At 44.2% G+C, this 14,158-nt stretch overlaps 1 protein-coding gene across 1 annotated transcript; it reads left to right on the plus strand.

Annotated features, from left to right (window-relative positions):
- Positions 1 to 11,716: 11,716 nt before the first annotated feature.
- On the plus strand, positions 11,717 to 13,192 carry LOC308525463 (ubiquilin-1-like; the record flags this gene model as incomplete). Its single annotated transcript, XM_081100281.1, has 1 exon — positions 11,717 to 13,192. The coding sequence occupies one exon, from the start codon at positions 11,717 to 11,719 to the stop codon at positions 13,190 to 13,192; it is 1,476 nt and encodes a 491-aa protein (XP_080956407.1).
- Positions 13,193 to 14,158: the final 966 nt, after the last annotated feature.

Below are 14,158 nucleotides of genomic sequence, written 5' to 3' on the forward strand. Positions count from 1 at the left end.
TGGCACAGTTTCTTATTTTTATTGCTGCTGAAGACTATCCTATGGGTGGCTCTCATTTTCTGAATTCAATGCTGATCCCTGAACGGAAAGAGATAGAGCAGGATTGTGGCTAAGCATACTTCATCTCACCAGGTTTACAAAAGTTACCGTCTCTAGTGGCCAGATTCAGAGAGTTGCTGTCATTGACACAGACTATGTGTGCCCTGAAATTTTGTCTTTCTTGCAACTCTTAGCTCTAAAATTGAATACCTATCCTGGCTTTAGCATTCACTATTAGGAATTCAATGTGAGTAAGAAATATGATCCTGCCGTCAGGAGTTTATCATCTGGTAGCAGGAACTATTCAAATTGGGAATATTTGAAGAGTGCTCATTTATAATTACAAATTATGATAAATGCTATGAAGAAAGAGAAGGGGAGTGTGAAATAGCATAATGGGTTTGATCTATTCTGGGAGACAGAGAAGACTGCTGTGAGTATGTGCTCTAAGCTACTACCTGGAAAGTAAGAATGAAGTGGGTAAAGATTTGAGAGGGGAGAGGAGTATTCCAGCAGAAGTCATTATATACAAAGGCACTGAGGTAGGATGTGTGTCACACATGGGAAGGGCCCAAGGAATCTTGGGCTAAATTTTAATTTACACTCAGGAATGCTTCCTGTTGCCCATGTACTTCTAGGGTGAAAGTGTTACAATTCATAAATCAAGCGAGTGACTCATGCCTTCCAGTCCCCATACACACTGGTAAGCACACTACGGAGAAATGCCCCAACATGCAGCGCATATTCACAGGCAAATACACCTTCACACGGGCATGCCTATGTTCACGTGCATAAGAGCACGCGCGCGCGCACACACACACACACACACACACACACACACACACAACACAGTTTGTTAGAGATATACCACAGAAAGGGAGTATAAACCTTTAAAAAATTATGTCAAGGAGAGAAAAGTGTCTTTGGTAGAGGATACTGCTATTGTACAAACGGCCGTGGTGTGTTTCAATGTCAGAGACGCAGTGTTGGAGGTCCTTTCAGGGACTGGGAGAAACAGAACTTCTGCCTGGAACTCAGGATACTTGAACCAAACTCTCTTTACTTTTTAGCTTGGAGATAAAAAGAACGTTTGGGTACACTGTTCTAGGGTTCAATCTCCAGGGGGAGCACCAAATTTCAGAACCCCCTTTATCACTCACTTTGCTCCGCATCAGTGGGGGAGTTCTTGTCCAGATGGAAGGAACTGTAGGTTAAGATGGTGCTGGGGAAACAAAGATAAAAATCTTGCCTCTCTGTTTCCTGAAAGTAACAAGCCAAGTAGTGCTCTGGGGCTGCCTCTGACTGGGGAAGATGTGCATGCACAATCTCTAATTCCCATCCTGGGAAAACCAGTTAGGTATGAGAAAAAAAGGGGGTGGGGAATAAATGTTACTGTTCTCATCTATCTGTGGGAAAGAGAAGCATAAGGGTTCATATGAAGCAAAGAGAGCGTATTAGGGCAGGCAGCAGGTGGGAGTCTGCGTCTACAAGGCCTGGGAAGAGGGACTCAACTGGAGCGCCCTCTACAGTTGATGAGATGGTGAGAATCCTTTCTATAGCCTCATCAGTGACTGAACTCATCAGCCCCATGCCCTGCTCCATGGTGAAGACGGTGAACTTCCAGGAGGAGGAGGTTCCTGCAACAGGCACAGGCACTGTTCCCCATTAGCAGCTAACATAGGGTGTGGTGCATAGGAAAGCAATCAGTAAATCATTCATCGAGACACATTGAATGGGGAGTGAGGAAATGAGCAACTGAATGAGAAAGTAGTTGAGGAGACCAGGTAGATATGAATCAAATCGAGCATATTGCAGGGCTGGAGATTGTGCTTGGGGGAAAAAAAACTGTTGGGGTTTGGGAAGAGAGATTTCTGAGGGCTGATGTTACTGAAAGAAAAGGCCTCCGGAGACGTCCCATGTGCATTCCCAGCTCTGATTCTCAGTGCTCCAAGTAAATATCGGCTCCTTGGAAGGTAGTGTGGGTGAGGAATAAAAAAAGAGTCTGGTCATAATTGGCCTGGTGCCTGGACCCTCACAAAATGTGCCCTTTCTTTAAACAAAGAGGTTTTCTAGAAAGTAAAAAACAAAACGGTGAAGTCTGATGATTTGTATTACAGATAGCCAGCCAAGTAGGTGTATGGCATTTTAAGAGAAAGGCACTATCCAAACAACGGCAAGTAATTTTTGACATCTGTGTTCTTTTTTTTTTTTTTTTAGATATTTCTCTAATATCTATTATAAATATATCTCCACATTTCCATAGATATTTTAGGGTTGCATTGATTACATTTAATTTTAATAATAGTTAACACTTTTTGAGGTTTTGAACCCAGTGTAAACTATGCTGGGTTCCGTTTCAAGCTTTTCTTCTTTTTTCTAAATATATTTTTATTGATTTCAGAGAGGAAAGGAGAGGGAGAGAGAGATAGAAACATCAATGATGAGAGCGAATCATTGATTGGCTGCCTCCTGCACGTCCCCTACTAGGGATCGAGCTCGCAACCCGAGCATGTGCCCTTGACAGGAATCGAAACCGGGACCCCTCTGTCCACAGGCTGATGCTCTATCCACTGAGCCCAACCAGCTAGGGCTGTTCCAAGCTTTTACATCTGAAGCCACACGATGGTTCTTTAGTGCAGGTCATATTATTATCCATATTTTCAGATGAGGAAAATTGAGGCATAGGAAGAGGGGAAGTGCATATCTTTTACAGTTATACAGCTTCTGCATAGTGGAGCCAGGATTTGAAATTAGATGACCTACTTTCAGAGCCCGCACTCCTAAACACTGCACTGAATGAGGTTAGTGCTTTAATATTTACTTGAACAAAGTGAAAGGGGCAGAGTTTGTGGTATTTCATTGAAATTTTGCACCCTGGACTCTTGAAATTATCTACACTGGACTGAAATACCTTCTTTACCATGTTCCTCATATGAGTAAATATTTATTTTTAATCTACTAGTACCACACTTCTTCAATTATTTTATTTATTTAGCTGGGTTTTTTTCTTTAAAATTGTTTTCAATCACAGTTTACCTTCAATACTGTTTTATGTTAGTTTCAAGTGTACATTATAGAGGTTAGACAAACATGTACCTTACAAAGCAGTCCCTCTGGTATTTCCAGTACCTGTCTGGCACTGTACATAGTTATTACACTATTATTAACTATATTCCCTGTGCTGTACTTTACATCCCTGGACTATTTTGTGACTACCAATTTGCAGTTTTTAACTCCTTCACCTTTTTTTACCCAGTCCCTCAACCCCTCCCCTCTGGCAACCATCAGTCTGTTCTCTGTATTGAACTTCTTCAATTATTTAATAAAGTATTTAATGAAATATTTAATGAAAGATCAATGTTTGAGTCATTACTTCTTTGCAAAATCCCATTGTCTAATTTTGTTGATTTTTCTCAATACACTTTATAATAGACTAAAGACCCGGTGCACAAAAATTTGTGCACTCTGCGGGGAGGCGGGGGGGTCCCTCAGCCCGGCCTGTGCCCTCTCGCAGTCTGGGACCCCTCGGGAGATAACAACCTGCTGGCTTAGGACTGCTCCCGGGTGGCAGAGGGCAGGCCCAATTCCTAGGTGCAGCCCCTGGTCAGGCTCAGAGCAGGGCAGATTGGGGAGTTGGGGCGCTTCCCCCTGTCATGCACAGAGCAGGGCGGATTGGGAGGTTGTGATGCTCAGGGTAGGGCCGATTAGGGGTTTGGGGCACCACCCCCTGTCACACTCAAGGCAGGGTCGATGGGGAGGTGGTGGTGCCAACCCCTGTCACGCATAGAGCAGGGCCAATCGGGGTTGGGGCGCTGCCCCCTGTCACTCACAGAGCAGGGCCCATCAGGGGTGTTGGGGCTCCATACCCTGTCACGCACAGAGCAGGGTCAATCAGGGGGTTGGGGAGCTCCCCCCTGTCACTCACAGAGTAGGGCTGATAGGGGAGTTGGGGCACTGCCCCCTGTCACACACACAGCAGGGCGGATCAGGGGGTTGGGGCACCGCCCTCTATCACCCACAGAGCAGGACCAATCAGGGGGTGGGGCGCAGCCACTGTCACACTCAGGGCAGGGCCGATGGGGAGGTTATGGCTCTACCCAGTCACACACAGAGCAGGGCCCATGGGGGGGGGGGGGTGCCGCACCCTGTCACACACAGAACAGGGCCGATAAAGGGGTTGCGGCGCAGCACACTGTCACACACAGAGCCGCAGGGCAATCAAGGGGTTGGGGAGCTCCCCCCTATCAGGCACAGAGCAGGGCTGATCAGGGGGATGGGGCTCCTTCCCCTGTCAGGAACAGAGCAGGGTGGATAGGGAGGTTGTGGCCCCGCCCCCTGTTACACACAGAGCCGCAGGGCAATCAAGGGGTTGGGGAGCTCCCCTCTATCAGGCACAGAGCAGGGCTGATCAGGGGGCTGGGGCGCCGCCCCCTGTCACACACAGAGCAGGACCCGTGGAGTGGGGGGTTGGGGCGCCGCCCCCTGTCACAAACAGAGCCGCAGGGCGATCAGGGGGTTTGGGCGCTGCCCCCTGTCACACTGATCCTGGTGCCGGGAGGCCTCTCAGCTCTGATTCCGGTGCTGGGAGGCATATTACCCTTTTACTATATAGGATAGAGGCCTTTTACTATATAGGACAGGGCCGATCAAGGGGTTGCGGCGCAGCACACTGTCACACACAGAGCCGCAGGGCAATCAAGGGGTTGGGGAGCTCCCCCCTATCAGGCACAGAGCAGGGCTGATCAGGGGGATGGGGCTCCTTCCCCTGTCAGGAACAGAGCAGGGTGGATAGATAGGATGTCAAAATTCAGAAAAAGACACATGAAATTTTAGGTGCTTTCCTTTACATTTCAAAATTAGAGAAATGTATCAGAGACAGTCTTTTCTTTTAGAATAGAAAATATTTCCATTTAAGTTTTGTTTGTTTATAAATAACTGTAGTTTATTTATATAACTTCTACATATTTGGCTTTATTTAAACATTGCATTATTTTGGTTATTTGGAGTAAAATTATTTTCATTATGTTTTCAGATTAGATATTGCTGTGATGAAACTGTGTTGTCACCGGTTACATTTTGATCTTTATTTCAGAGAGATTTTTCATTGATTCTCATGCAGCAACCAAATGTTTCCTTGATAAATAGTCATAAAACCCCCATTTATTCTAATAGTCAATCCTTTTCTTTTCTAAAAACATAATTTGACGTGTTTGCTCAGTTTAAAAGTTTTAATATTTAAAAATATTTAGATAACATTGACAAATAAAATAAGAATACAAAAATCAGCAAGAGTTCCACTACCTACATGGTACTGCTAATACCATGGTGGTATCCTTTTACATATTTTACAAAACTGTGATTATATTGTACATGGTGTTTTATAGCCTTCCTTTCAACTTGATCATCTAGCATAAATCTTTTTTCCAACTTAATAAGTAACCTTTTACAGTTCATTAATTTGATAAATATTTCCTGAACAATTTTCATATGTCAGAAACTGTGCTTGGTGGTAGGAATACAAAGGTGAACAAGATAGATATGGTTCCTGCCCTAAGGAGCTTATAATATAGTAGAGATAACAGACCTCAAACAAACAAACAAACAAACAAACAAACAAGAAATAGAAGTAACAGCTAACACAGAATACTCACCAAGAATTAGATACTATTCTTTAAGCTTATGTATATTAACGTATTTAGTTCTTAAAGAACCCTACAAGGTAGGTACTATTATTATTTTTAAAAATATGTTGTTATTGATAACATATATATCAATAGAGAGAGGGGGAGAGAGAGAGCCATCAATAATGAGAAAGAATCAGTAGTCATTGCCTCCTTCACGCCCCCTACTGGGAATCAAGCAGCAATGCAGGCATGTGCCTGATCTTAAATCGAAGCCTGACCTCCTGGCTCATTGGTTGATGCTCACCAATGAGCCACACCAGGTAGGCAGGTAGGTACTATTATTAAACACATTTTACAGATGAGTAAAGTAAAGAATAATAATGTCAAGTGTCTATTCTTAGGTTACACAGCTAGTAAATGACGGAACCAGAGCTTGGATTTGAGCCAGTGTCTCTAGAGACCACACTCTTCTATATCTCTTTCTATTACATAAAAATTGAATTATAATTATAATAGATTTCATGCAGAACATAAGCAAGATATGTTTCTAGTATATATTAGGGGAGGGGGATATATTTTTAGAGGGGTGGTCAGAGTGTATCTCTCTAGAGGGAGTATTTATGCCAAAATTTGAAGGGTAAGAGGAAGCCAGACACTCAAAGAGCTGGGTGAAGAATGTTTCAAGCATATGGGAAAGTATAAAAAAAGATCTTGAGTTTGGATAGAGTTTGACACATTGGAAGAAAAAGAGAAAAAGGAAAAAAAGGCTAATGTGTTTCAATGGGAACAAATAATTTTCCCTCTACCTTTCTGAACTCTTCTGGCTGGACTAATAAATTAACATGAGACAGATTAATAGGAGAAAATGACCAAATTTATCACATAAGTACATATGGGGATTCCCTAAGAATAGGGGCCTGAAGACACATTGGGCAGTTGTGGCTTATATGCCATTCTGAACTAAGGAGAAGGACGCAAAAGTCTGGGATTTCCAAGGGAAAGTCGACAACTCACAGGCAGATGAGAAAGAACAAGCATAGTCAACAAAGTCTCGCTGGGCCCAAACGTTGGAACATGAAGTCCAACCAACTTTGTGTGATTCTTTGCTGTCTCACATAGTTCATATTATGTTAAGGTGATAGCTTCGTTTCTTCAAGCAGGAATTCCTTCAGTTCTTTCTGAGTCTTTTGTTTCTTACAATTAGCCAGCTTAAAATAATCAATACCCTTAAAAATACATTTTGGGGCAAAAAACTTCTTCCCCTCAGTGTCCAGAGTGTAAAGAATAAGAGGGAAAGTGTGTTGCACTGGCTGGTTTGGCTCAGTGGATAGAGCAGTGATGGCAAACCTTTTGAGCTTGGCATGTCAGCATTTTGAAAAACCCTAACGTAACTCTGGTGCCGTGTCACATATAGAAATTTTTTGATATTTGCAACCATAGTAAAACAAAGATTTATATTTTTGATATTTATTTTATATATTTAAATGCCATTTAACAAAGAAAAATCAACCAAAAAAATGAGTTCACGTGTCACCTCTGACACGTGTGTCATAGGTTCACCATCCCTGGGATAGAGCATCGGGCTGTGGACCAAAGGGTCCCAGGTTCAATTCTGCTGAAGGGCACGTACCTTGGTTGCAGGCTCCTTGCAGGTTCGGGCCCTGGTCAGGGCTCCTGCAGGAGGCAACCAATTGATGTTTCTTTCACATCGATGTTTCTCTCTCTTTCCCTCTCTCTTCCACTTCCCCTAAAAATAAATGGAAAAATATCCTCAGGCGAAGATTAACAAAAAAAAGAAAAGAAAAAAAGAAAGTGTGTCAAGGTGAGGTGGGAAAGACAGTGGAGTGCAAGTTCACACAGGGCTTTATTGCCATGTACAAGTGTGGATTTTATTCTTAACTCATGTGGAGCATGAATGAGAGAGTAGCAAGGGTGGAAGCCAAGTTCAGTTGGAAGACCTGTGCAGTCATTCTAACTAGAGATGGTGTTGCCCTGCGATTTGGTTTTTCCACAAGGGTGTATGTCCATGAAGAAGTGGACAACTGAAAATATATTTTGGAGAGATAATTTATAAAACTTTCTGTTAAGTTTGGATGTGCAAACTTAAGGGGAGACTTGAGGTTTTATCTATTCAGCTAATATTAATTGAACGCCCTGTGCTAGGTGCTAGAGAAGGGAGACATTCTAGACACACAGTCCTGCCTTCACAAAGTCAACACAGTTGGGACAGGCACCAAGCAATCAATATAATTTCAAGCAAAGGGAGAGGTTAAGAAGAAAGTAAGGAGAGTAAGAAACAGAGATCCACAGGTGGACTCTCTTTGGTTGGTCATCAGGAAGAACACCATTTAAGCAGAGATGTGATGAACAAAGGCAGTCGTCTAAATGAAGGTCAGGAGCCAGAGTTCCCAGGTCAAAGGGACATCAATTAAAATGCAGGCACTAGCCTGGGGTGTTCCAGGGATACAAGCAGTCTGCTGCAATGGGAGCAGATACTCAGAGATGGGGTCAGGGAGGTTGGCATGGGCCAGATTGTTAGGGCATTTTAGTCTTGGTAAGGCATTTAGACTTAATTAAAATATAATAGGAAAGTCTTGGATGGTTTTGGGTAAAGAGGTGAGATGAAGCGAGCTATATTTTTAAAAGATCACATTCACTACTTGTAGCCCCAACAGTGCTTTTTCTTTATTTGTAATGCAAGCGCCTGACTTGAGCTTTTATTTCCCAAACATCCACTTCAAAGGGGCATCCACTTCAAAGATTGCTGTGTCCAATAAACACACTTCCAGCCACAGGACTAGATAAGGAGCCAGGACACCCCCTCCACTCTGATATCCTTTGTTTTAGAGATTATGGTTGATTTCCATTAACTGAATATTTGTCAGTGTGTTTTTTCTCTTACTGTGGTTTAAATTCCTGCTCTGATGTTTTAAATTCACAATAAAGAGTAAACCCATAAAACACTGAATGCCCCATCCTTGACCCCAATAAAAGCAAAACCCAGGTCTCTCTCTCTCTCTCTCTCTCTCTCTCTCTCTCTCTCTCTCTCTCTCTCTCATCTTTTTATGTTGGCCCCAAAGGTGCCATGTAACTTCCAGGACTTGTAAATAATAAATCTGTCTCTTTCAAAGTTTCCTGAAGGCTATTGCTGAGGTCATATTGCAAACATAATAAGAACCACAGGGCCCACCCTACCTAGTTTGGCACAGTGGATAGAGCATTGGACTGTGGACTGGAAGGTCCTTGGTTTGATTCCAGTCAAGGGCACATGTTCAGGTTGCAGGCTCCATCCCCAGTGGGCCGAGGGCAGGAGGCAGCTGGTCAATGATACGCTCTCATCATTAATGTTTCTATCTCTCCCTCTCCCTCTCTGAAATAAATAAAAATATATTTTTAAAAAAGAACCGCAGGGCCCATCCAGTCACAATGTTGGTTATTGATAGGTTGAGGCCAACACAAAACTGAGGACCAAGAAAGGAGGCAGGGACACCAGCTGGCAGACTATTGCAGTATTGAAAGCATTGAGGTAATCAGATTCAGGATATATTTTGAAGAAAAAGCTCGTAATGTTTGCAGATAAATTAGATGTGGAAAGAGAACAATCAAGGATGATTGCTGTGTTTTGGGCCTGAACAACTGGTTGAATGATCATCTTTTAAAAAAAGATATTTTATTGATTTTTTACAGAGAGAAAGGGAGAGGGATAGGGAGTTAGAAACATCGATGAGAGAGAAACATCGATCAGCTGCCTCCTACACACCTATTGGGGATGTGCCCACAACCAAGGTACATGCCCTTGACCGGAATCGAACCTGGACCCTTCAGTCTGCAGGCTGACGCTCTATCCACTGAGCCAAACCAGCCAGGGCTGAATGATCATCTTATTCAAAGAGGGAACAGGACTGGAGGGAAAGGCAAATTTGAGATTCTCTTCTAACATTAACTGTCTTGGTTGTGAACTTACCTTCGATACAGAAGACTATGGAAGAAATAGGTTTGTGAGGAGAGAGTCAAGAGCTCGCTCACTGGTATATATTATTTTACTTATCATGACAGCAAAGGATTCTAATATGTGCTTGTTCCACATCCATAAATAAAAATAACCTAAAAATAAAAGGCCAAAGTGAGAGGCAACAAGGGTTTATTTAAGATAAAAAAGAATTGCAATTCTGGGGAGCTCTAATCCATTAGGAGGTGAAGACAGGATATTAATGAGAAAGGGAAAGGGAATAATTACATGAATAAAAGGAATAAATTTCTGTTGGTGTTAATAAGTCAAGGAAGGAATTTCTATAGGTACAATTAAGATAAGCTATTCTTTAGCTATACATGGAGGTGCTAATTCCAAAGAATGCCTTTCATTTTTAGTACTATTTTCAGGGTGTTTCTTTCCTGTTAGCTTTTCTTTGGAAGACACTGTTTTGTGTGTGTGTGTGTGTGTGTGTGTGTGTGTGTGTGCTCCAGTCCAAAGGTTATTGTGCCCATTTCAAAGATTCCAAAGGTTTGAGGAGTAAGATATACCAGGCGGTTCCCTTGGGATGGCAGCTCTGACTATAATGGCAAACACTTAAACAGCCTGTTTTCTAGTAAAAAATATGTAATTGCTGCAGGGATTAGAAACTTTGCCCTAGGGCCCACTTGCCTGGCATGGTCAAAACAGTGCTGAGAGAATTCCTGTTTTCTGAGAGCCAAAATATGTACCCTCCCCAGTGACAAATCTCCTCTTCACATATACCTTACATCTAATTGTCAAGTCATAAAGACTTGAAATCAAACTGTTACTTTCTCCCAATTTTTCTTGTTTCAGTTTTGATCCTGTGAGCGTTGAAATCATAGTTTATCTTTTGTTCTTGGGGAACGTGATGCTGTCTTTCTTAGAAGCCGGTAGATGGGTTACTCAGCTTTGTAGTTCTCAAAATTGCAAGCTGCCTGCAAGACCCCAATTAAGGCTGGATGGACTAGTTATACATGTCTTCATTCTGTTCATATAGAAATGGGAACCCGTGGTCTTGACTAGTTCATGGTCAGTGGATAGTTATTTAGTCAGGATAGGTGACTATAATCAGTATTTTTTAAGCTGGTTCTATAGTTGCCTTTTCTACTCAGCTATATTTGTTGATCCAACTCAATTAATATGGTTTTCAACAGTAAAATAGGCTGGGGCAAAACATGTTTCTAAAAAGAAACATTACTTTTTTTCATATTGCTATTGAATTCAAATTGTAACCAGACAATCAATGGGTCCGCGCTGCTGTTAATACTTGAGCCAATTAAGCAGAGACAGAGTTGAATCATATGAGTGTTTATTCCAGTACTGATTTCAGTATGGGAGAGCAGCAGGTCATCCATAAAAATCTGCTCTGCACCTCACCATAATAAGCTAGCTGCTTATATTGGGTAGAAGACAAGAATTACAAGGGGAAGTAGGCAAAGGGTATGCCAAATGGGCAGTTTACCGGTCTGGATATTTGTAAAGGCTGCGGGTATGCAAAGGCTTGGGGTCTTCAAAGGGCCAGCATTTTTGGTTTCTGCAAGAAGATTGTTAATCTTTCCATGATAGTAGGCAGCTCCCTGATGGGGAGGATGAGCTGAATTTCCAGGTGAGCTCCCAGGTCCCATACCACACCCAGCCAAGTTAGACTATGCCTTCTTTAGTCAGAACAAAACAATCACAGTTAACAGAGCATGATTAATATTTCTTACAATTATAGCTGGTCCCCAATATTCTATTTCTGCCCCTATCAAAATCATAAAGAGAGCCAACCTAAGGCAGGTGGTAGAGACTTCTGCCCTTCCCCCATTCAAGCCTCAACTGTGACCTCATCACTGACATCATATCCCCTAAGGCTGGCTCTGGAGGCTCTGGAGAAGGGCAGCTGCCACCCCTATGGGAGCCAGGTGGCTGCAGGGGTAAACTGGGAGGTGGTGTTTGTAGGACGTGGGTGAGAAGACATCACTGAACATCTACTGGTCCCTGCCCCGAGGTGTTCTCAGTGCTACATCTAGGATTCTACAAGGCCCTCAAGTAGCCCTGCATCTTCTCTCGAGGAAATATGGCACAGGCTAGGGAAGAAGCAGGCGACAGCCACATGGTGTCTGGTCGAGAGCCATCACGTATCATCAGAGTGTCTGTCAAGACCCCACAGGACTGTCAGGAATTTATGCTGGCAGAAAATAGCAGTGTCCGTCACTTTAAGAAACAGATCTCCAAGCGCCTTCACTGCAACATTGACCGGCTGGTGCTCATCTTCACTGGAAAGATCCTTCGGGATCAAGATATTCTGAGCCAACGTGGCATCCTTGATGGAACTACAGTCCACTTGGTGGTAAGGACCCGTATGAAAGGAACTCTGTCCAGTCCAGGAACTCTGCCAGACCCCACCGGCAACTGTACCCGTGGTTCTGAACCCTCCACCTCAGAGAGTGCTGGAATGGTGGCCAGGCTGCTCTGGCTAGCCCGGAGCTCACCTGATCTGGCTGACTTCTTTGGCCAGCTGGCTCAACTCCTGTTGGCTGCGCCTGAGCCTGTGGTGCAGTTCTTGGAAGACCCTCTGGTTCAAGGCCTGGCAAGTGAGAAACCAGCCAATACTAGCCATGTTCCTGAATCCTCAAGGCCAGTACAGAAACCCGAGCCAGCTCTAGACAAGCAAGGGCTAGAGGCCTTGAAGGCAGTGTCAGGTGGTGATAATGCTCTGCGTCCCGTCTACTCTGACATCCAGCAGCTCATGCTCTTCACTCTGGCCCCATTGGTTGCTTCCAGAGGCCAAAACACAGGTCCAGGACTTTGCAGAGGGGAGGCCAATGCTCACAGCAGTACTGACACCACCACTGCCTCTGCGCCTGCCAGGCCATTGGCACAGGAGGTCAGTGCAGGAGTAGTTGCCCAAGCCAGGGGCATGGCCTCCACCCAGGCCAATTCAGGGTATAGGGCCGGTATGAAGGACTCATACTCAGGCCATGATATTTCCTCCCAGGATGGCCAGCAGCCCACAGGGAAAGCCACTCTAACCAATCAGCTGAGACCCTCACCCTCTGTTTTGCGTAGAGCCATGCATGTCCTTCAACAAAATCCAGCTCTGCTACGCCAGCTGGCCACTGGGAGCCCTCTGCGACATCATATACCACTACTTCCCATCCTCACCAACCCACGAGCACTGCAAGCATTGATACAGATAGAAAAGGGCCTGCACATACTGTCTAGGGAGGTGACCAGTCTGGGCCCTGGTAGACCCCATGGGGCTACAGGAGCCCCTGAAATGAGAGGTGCAGGACAGGGTCACAGAACAGACCCTGTGCAACCCACTATGGCTGTTCTCCAGCTTCTCCATGCACTGACCAATGCCTACTCCCAATCTACCCAATCCTCACAATCCTCAACCCTCCCCACTGAAAGCAGGTACCAGCAAGAACTGGAGCATCTGAAGGCCATGGGCTTTGCTAATCGTGATGCCAACCTGCAGGCCCTGATGGCCACAGATGGAGACATCCATGCTGCCATTGAGAGGTTGCTGGGGGAACCAGAGGTCTAGGTCCCTTCAGCTGATGCTCACCATGCCACTCCATGGAGAGAGAGGTGGAGAAAGGAAAAGGGGAAGGGAGGGGAAGTAGCTTATTTTGGGAATTCCTCCTATTCAGATCATGTGCACATGGGAATAGTCCTTCCCTCACTCCCCAAGCCTGTTCTACATTAAAAAGATTGCTCGGATCACATGTGTGATGTTCGTTTCGAGATAGGTGGGCAAAGAGAATGTTGTTTGGGGGAGGAAATGACAATGTTAAATGGTCTTGGGTTTGGGCTTTATCTTCTCAGAGTATTTTCCAAATTTGAAAATGAAGTGAGGAAATTGCTTTTTTTTTCAGTATTTTTTTTCTCCTGCTCAGTTGGCAACCCAGTTCCTCACCATTACCATCATCACTGTGAGCCACCTCCAATTTGAGTGACTCGGAAGAAGTCCTGGCTTTTGCTCCTCCAGGAAGCCATGGCTCTCTTTACAACCTCTGGAAGCCACCCAATCTTTGACCATATTTCTCTGTCTTTAGGTCCAGTCTCCTGGTATTACAGGAAAGATGTTTAACTTCCCTCTCAGCTAGGGCTCTTCCTTTTATATATTCCTGTGCCAGAATCCTGCTCTTCTGAGATTGATGGGGGAACCAGAGGCCTAGGTTCCTTCAGCTCCACAACTTCTAAATTCTGTGGTCCCACTATCTTACTGAGCCATCAGTACTCTCCCAATCCACCCATTATCTTCTGTAAACCTCTGCTCTATTAGTGAGGTGACTTATGGTGTAGGCAGCTGGAACATGCCTTATTTGATTTGTAATTTTCTCAAGGTCACAGAGTTTGTGGTTGACAGGGATAAAGAAACCCAAGCCCTTTGATTCCAGAGTTTGTGTTCTTAGCTTTACACTGTCCCAGAGCCAGGATCAATCTGTTCCCATGAAGTCAGTGAGCAGGAAGTGTTTTCTGTGTGGCCCTGGCACAGAGGAAGGAACAA

Source organism: Myotis nattereri (genome assembly GCF_964212035.1).
Source record: "Myotis nattereri genome assembly, chromosome: 9".
In the NCBI taxonomy this organism is placed as follows: domain Eukaryota; kingdom Metazoa; phylum Chordata; class Mammalia; order Chiroptera; family Vespertilionidae; genus Myotis; species Myotis nattereri.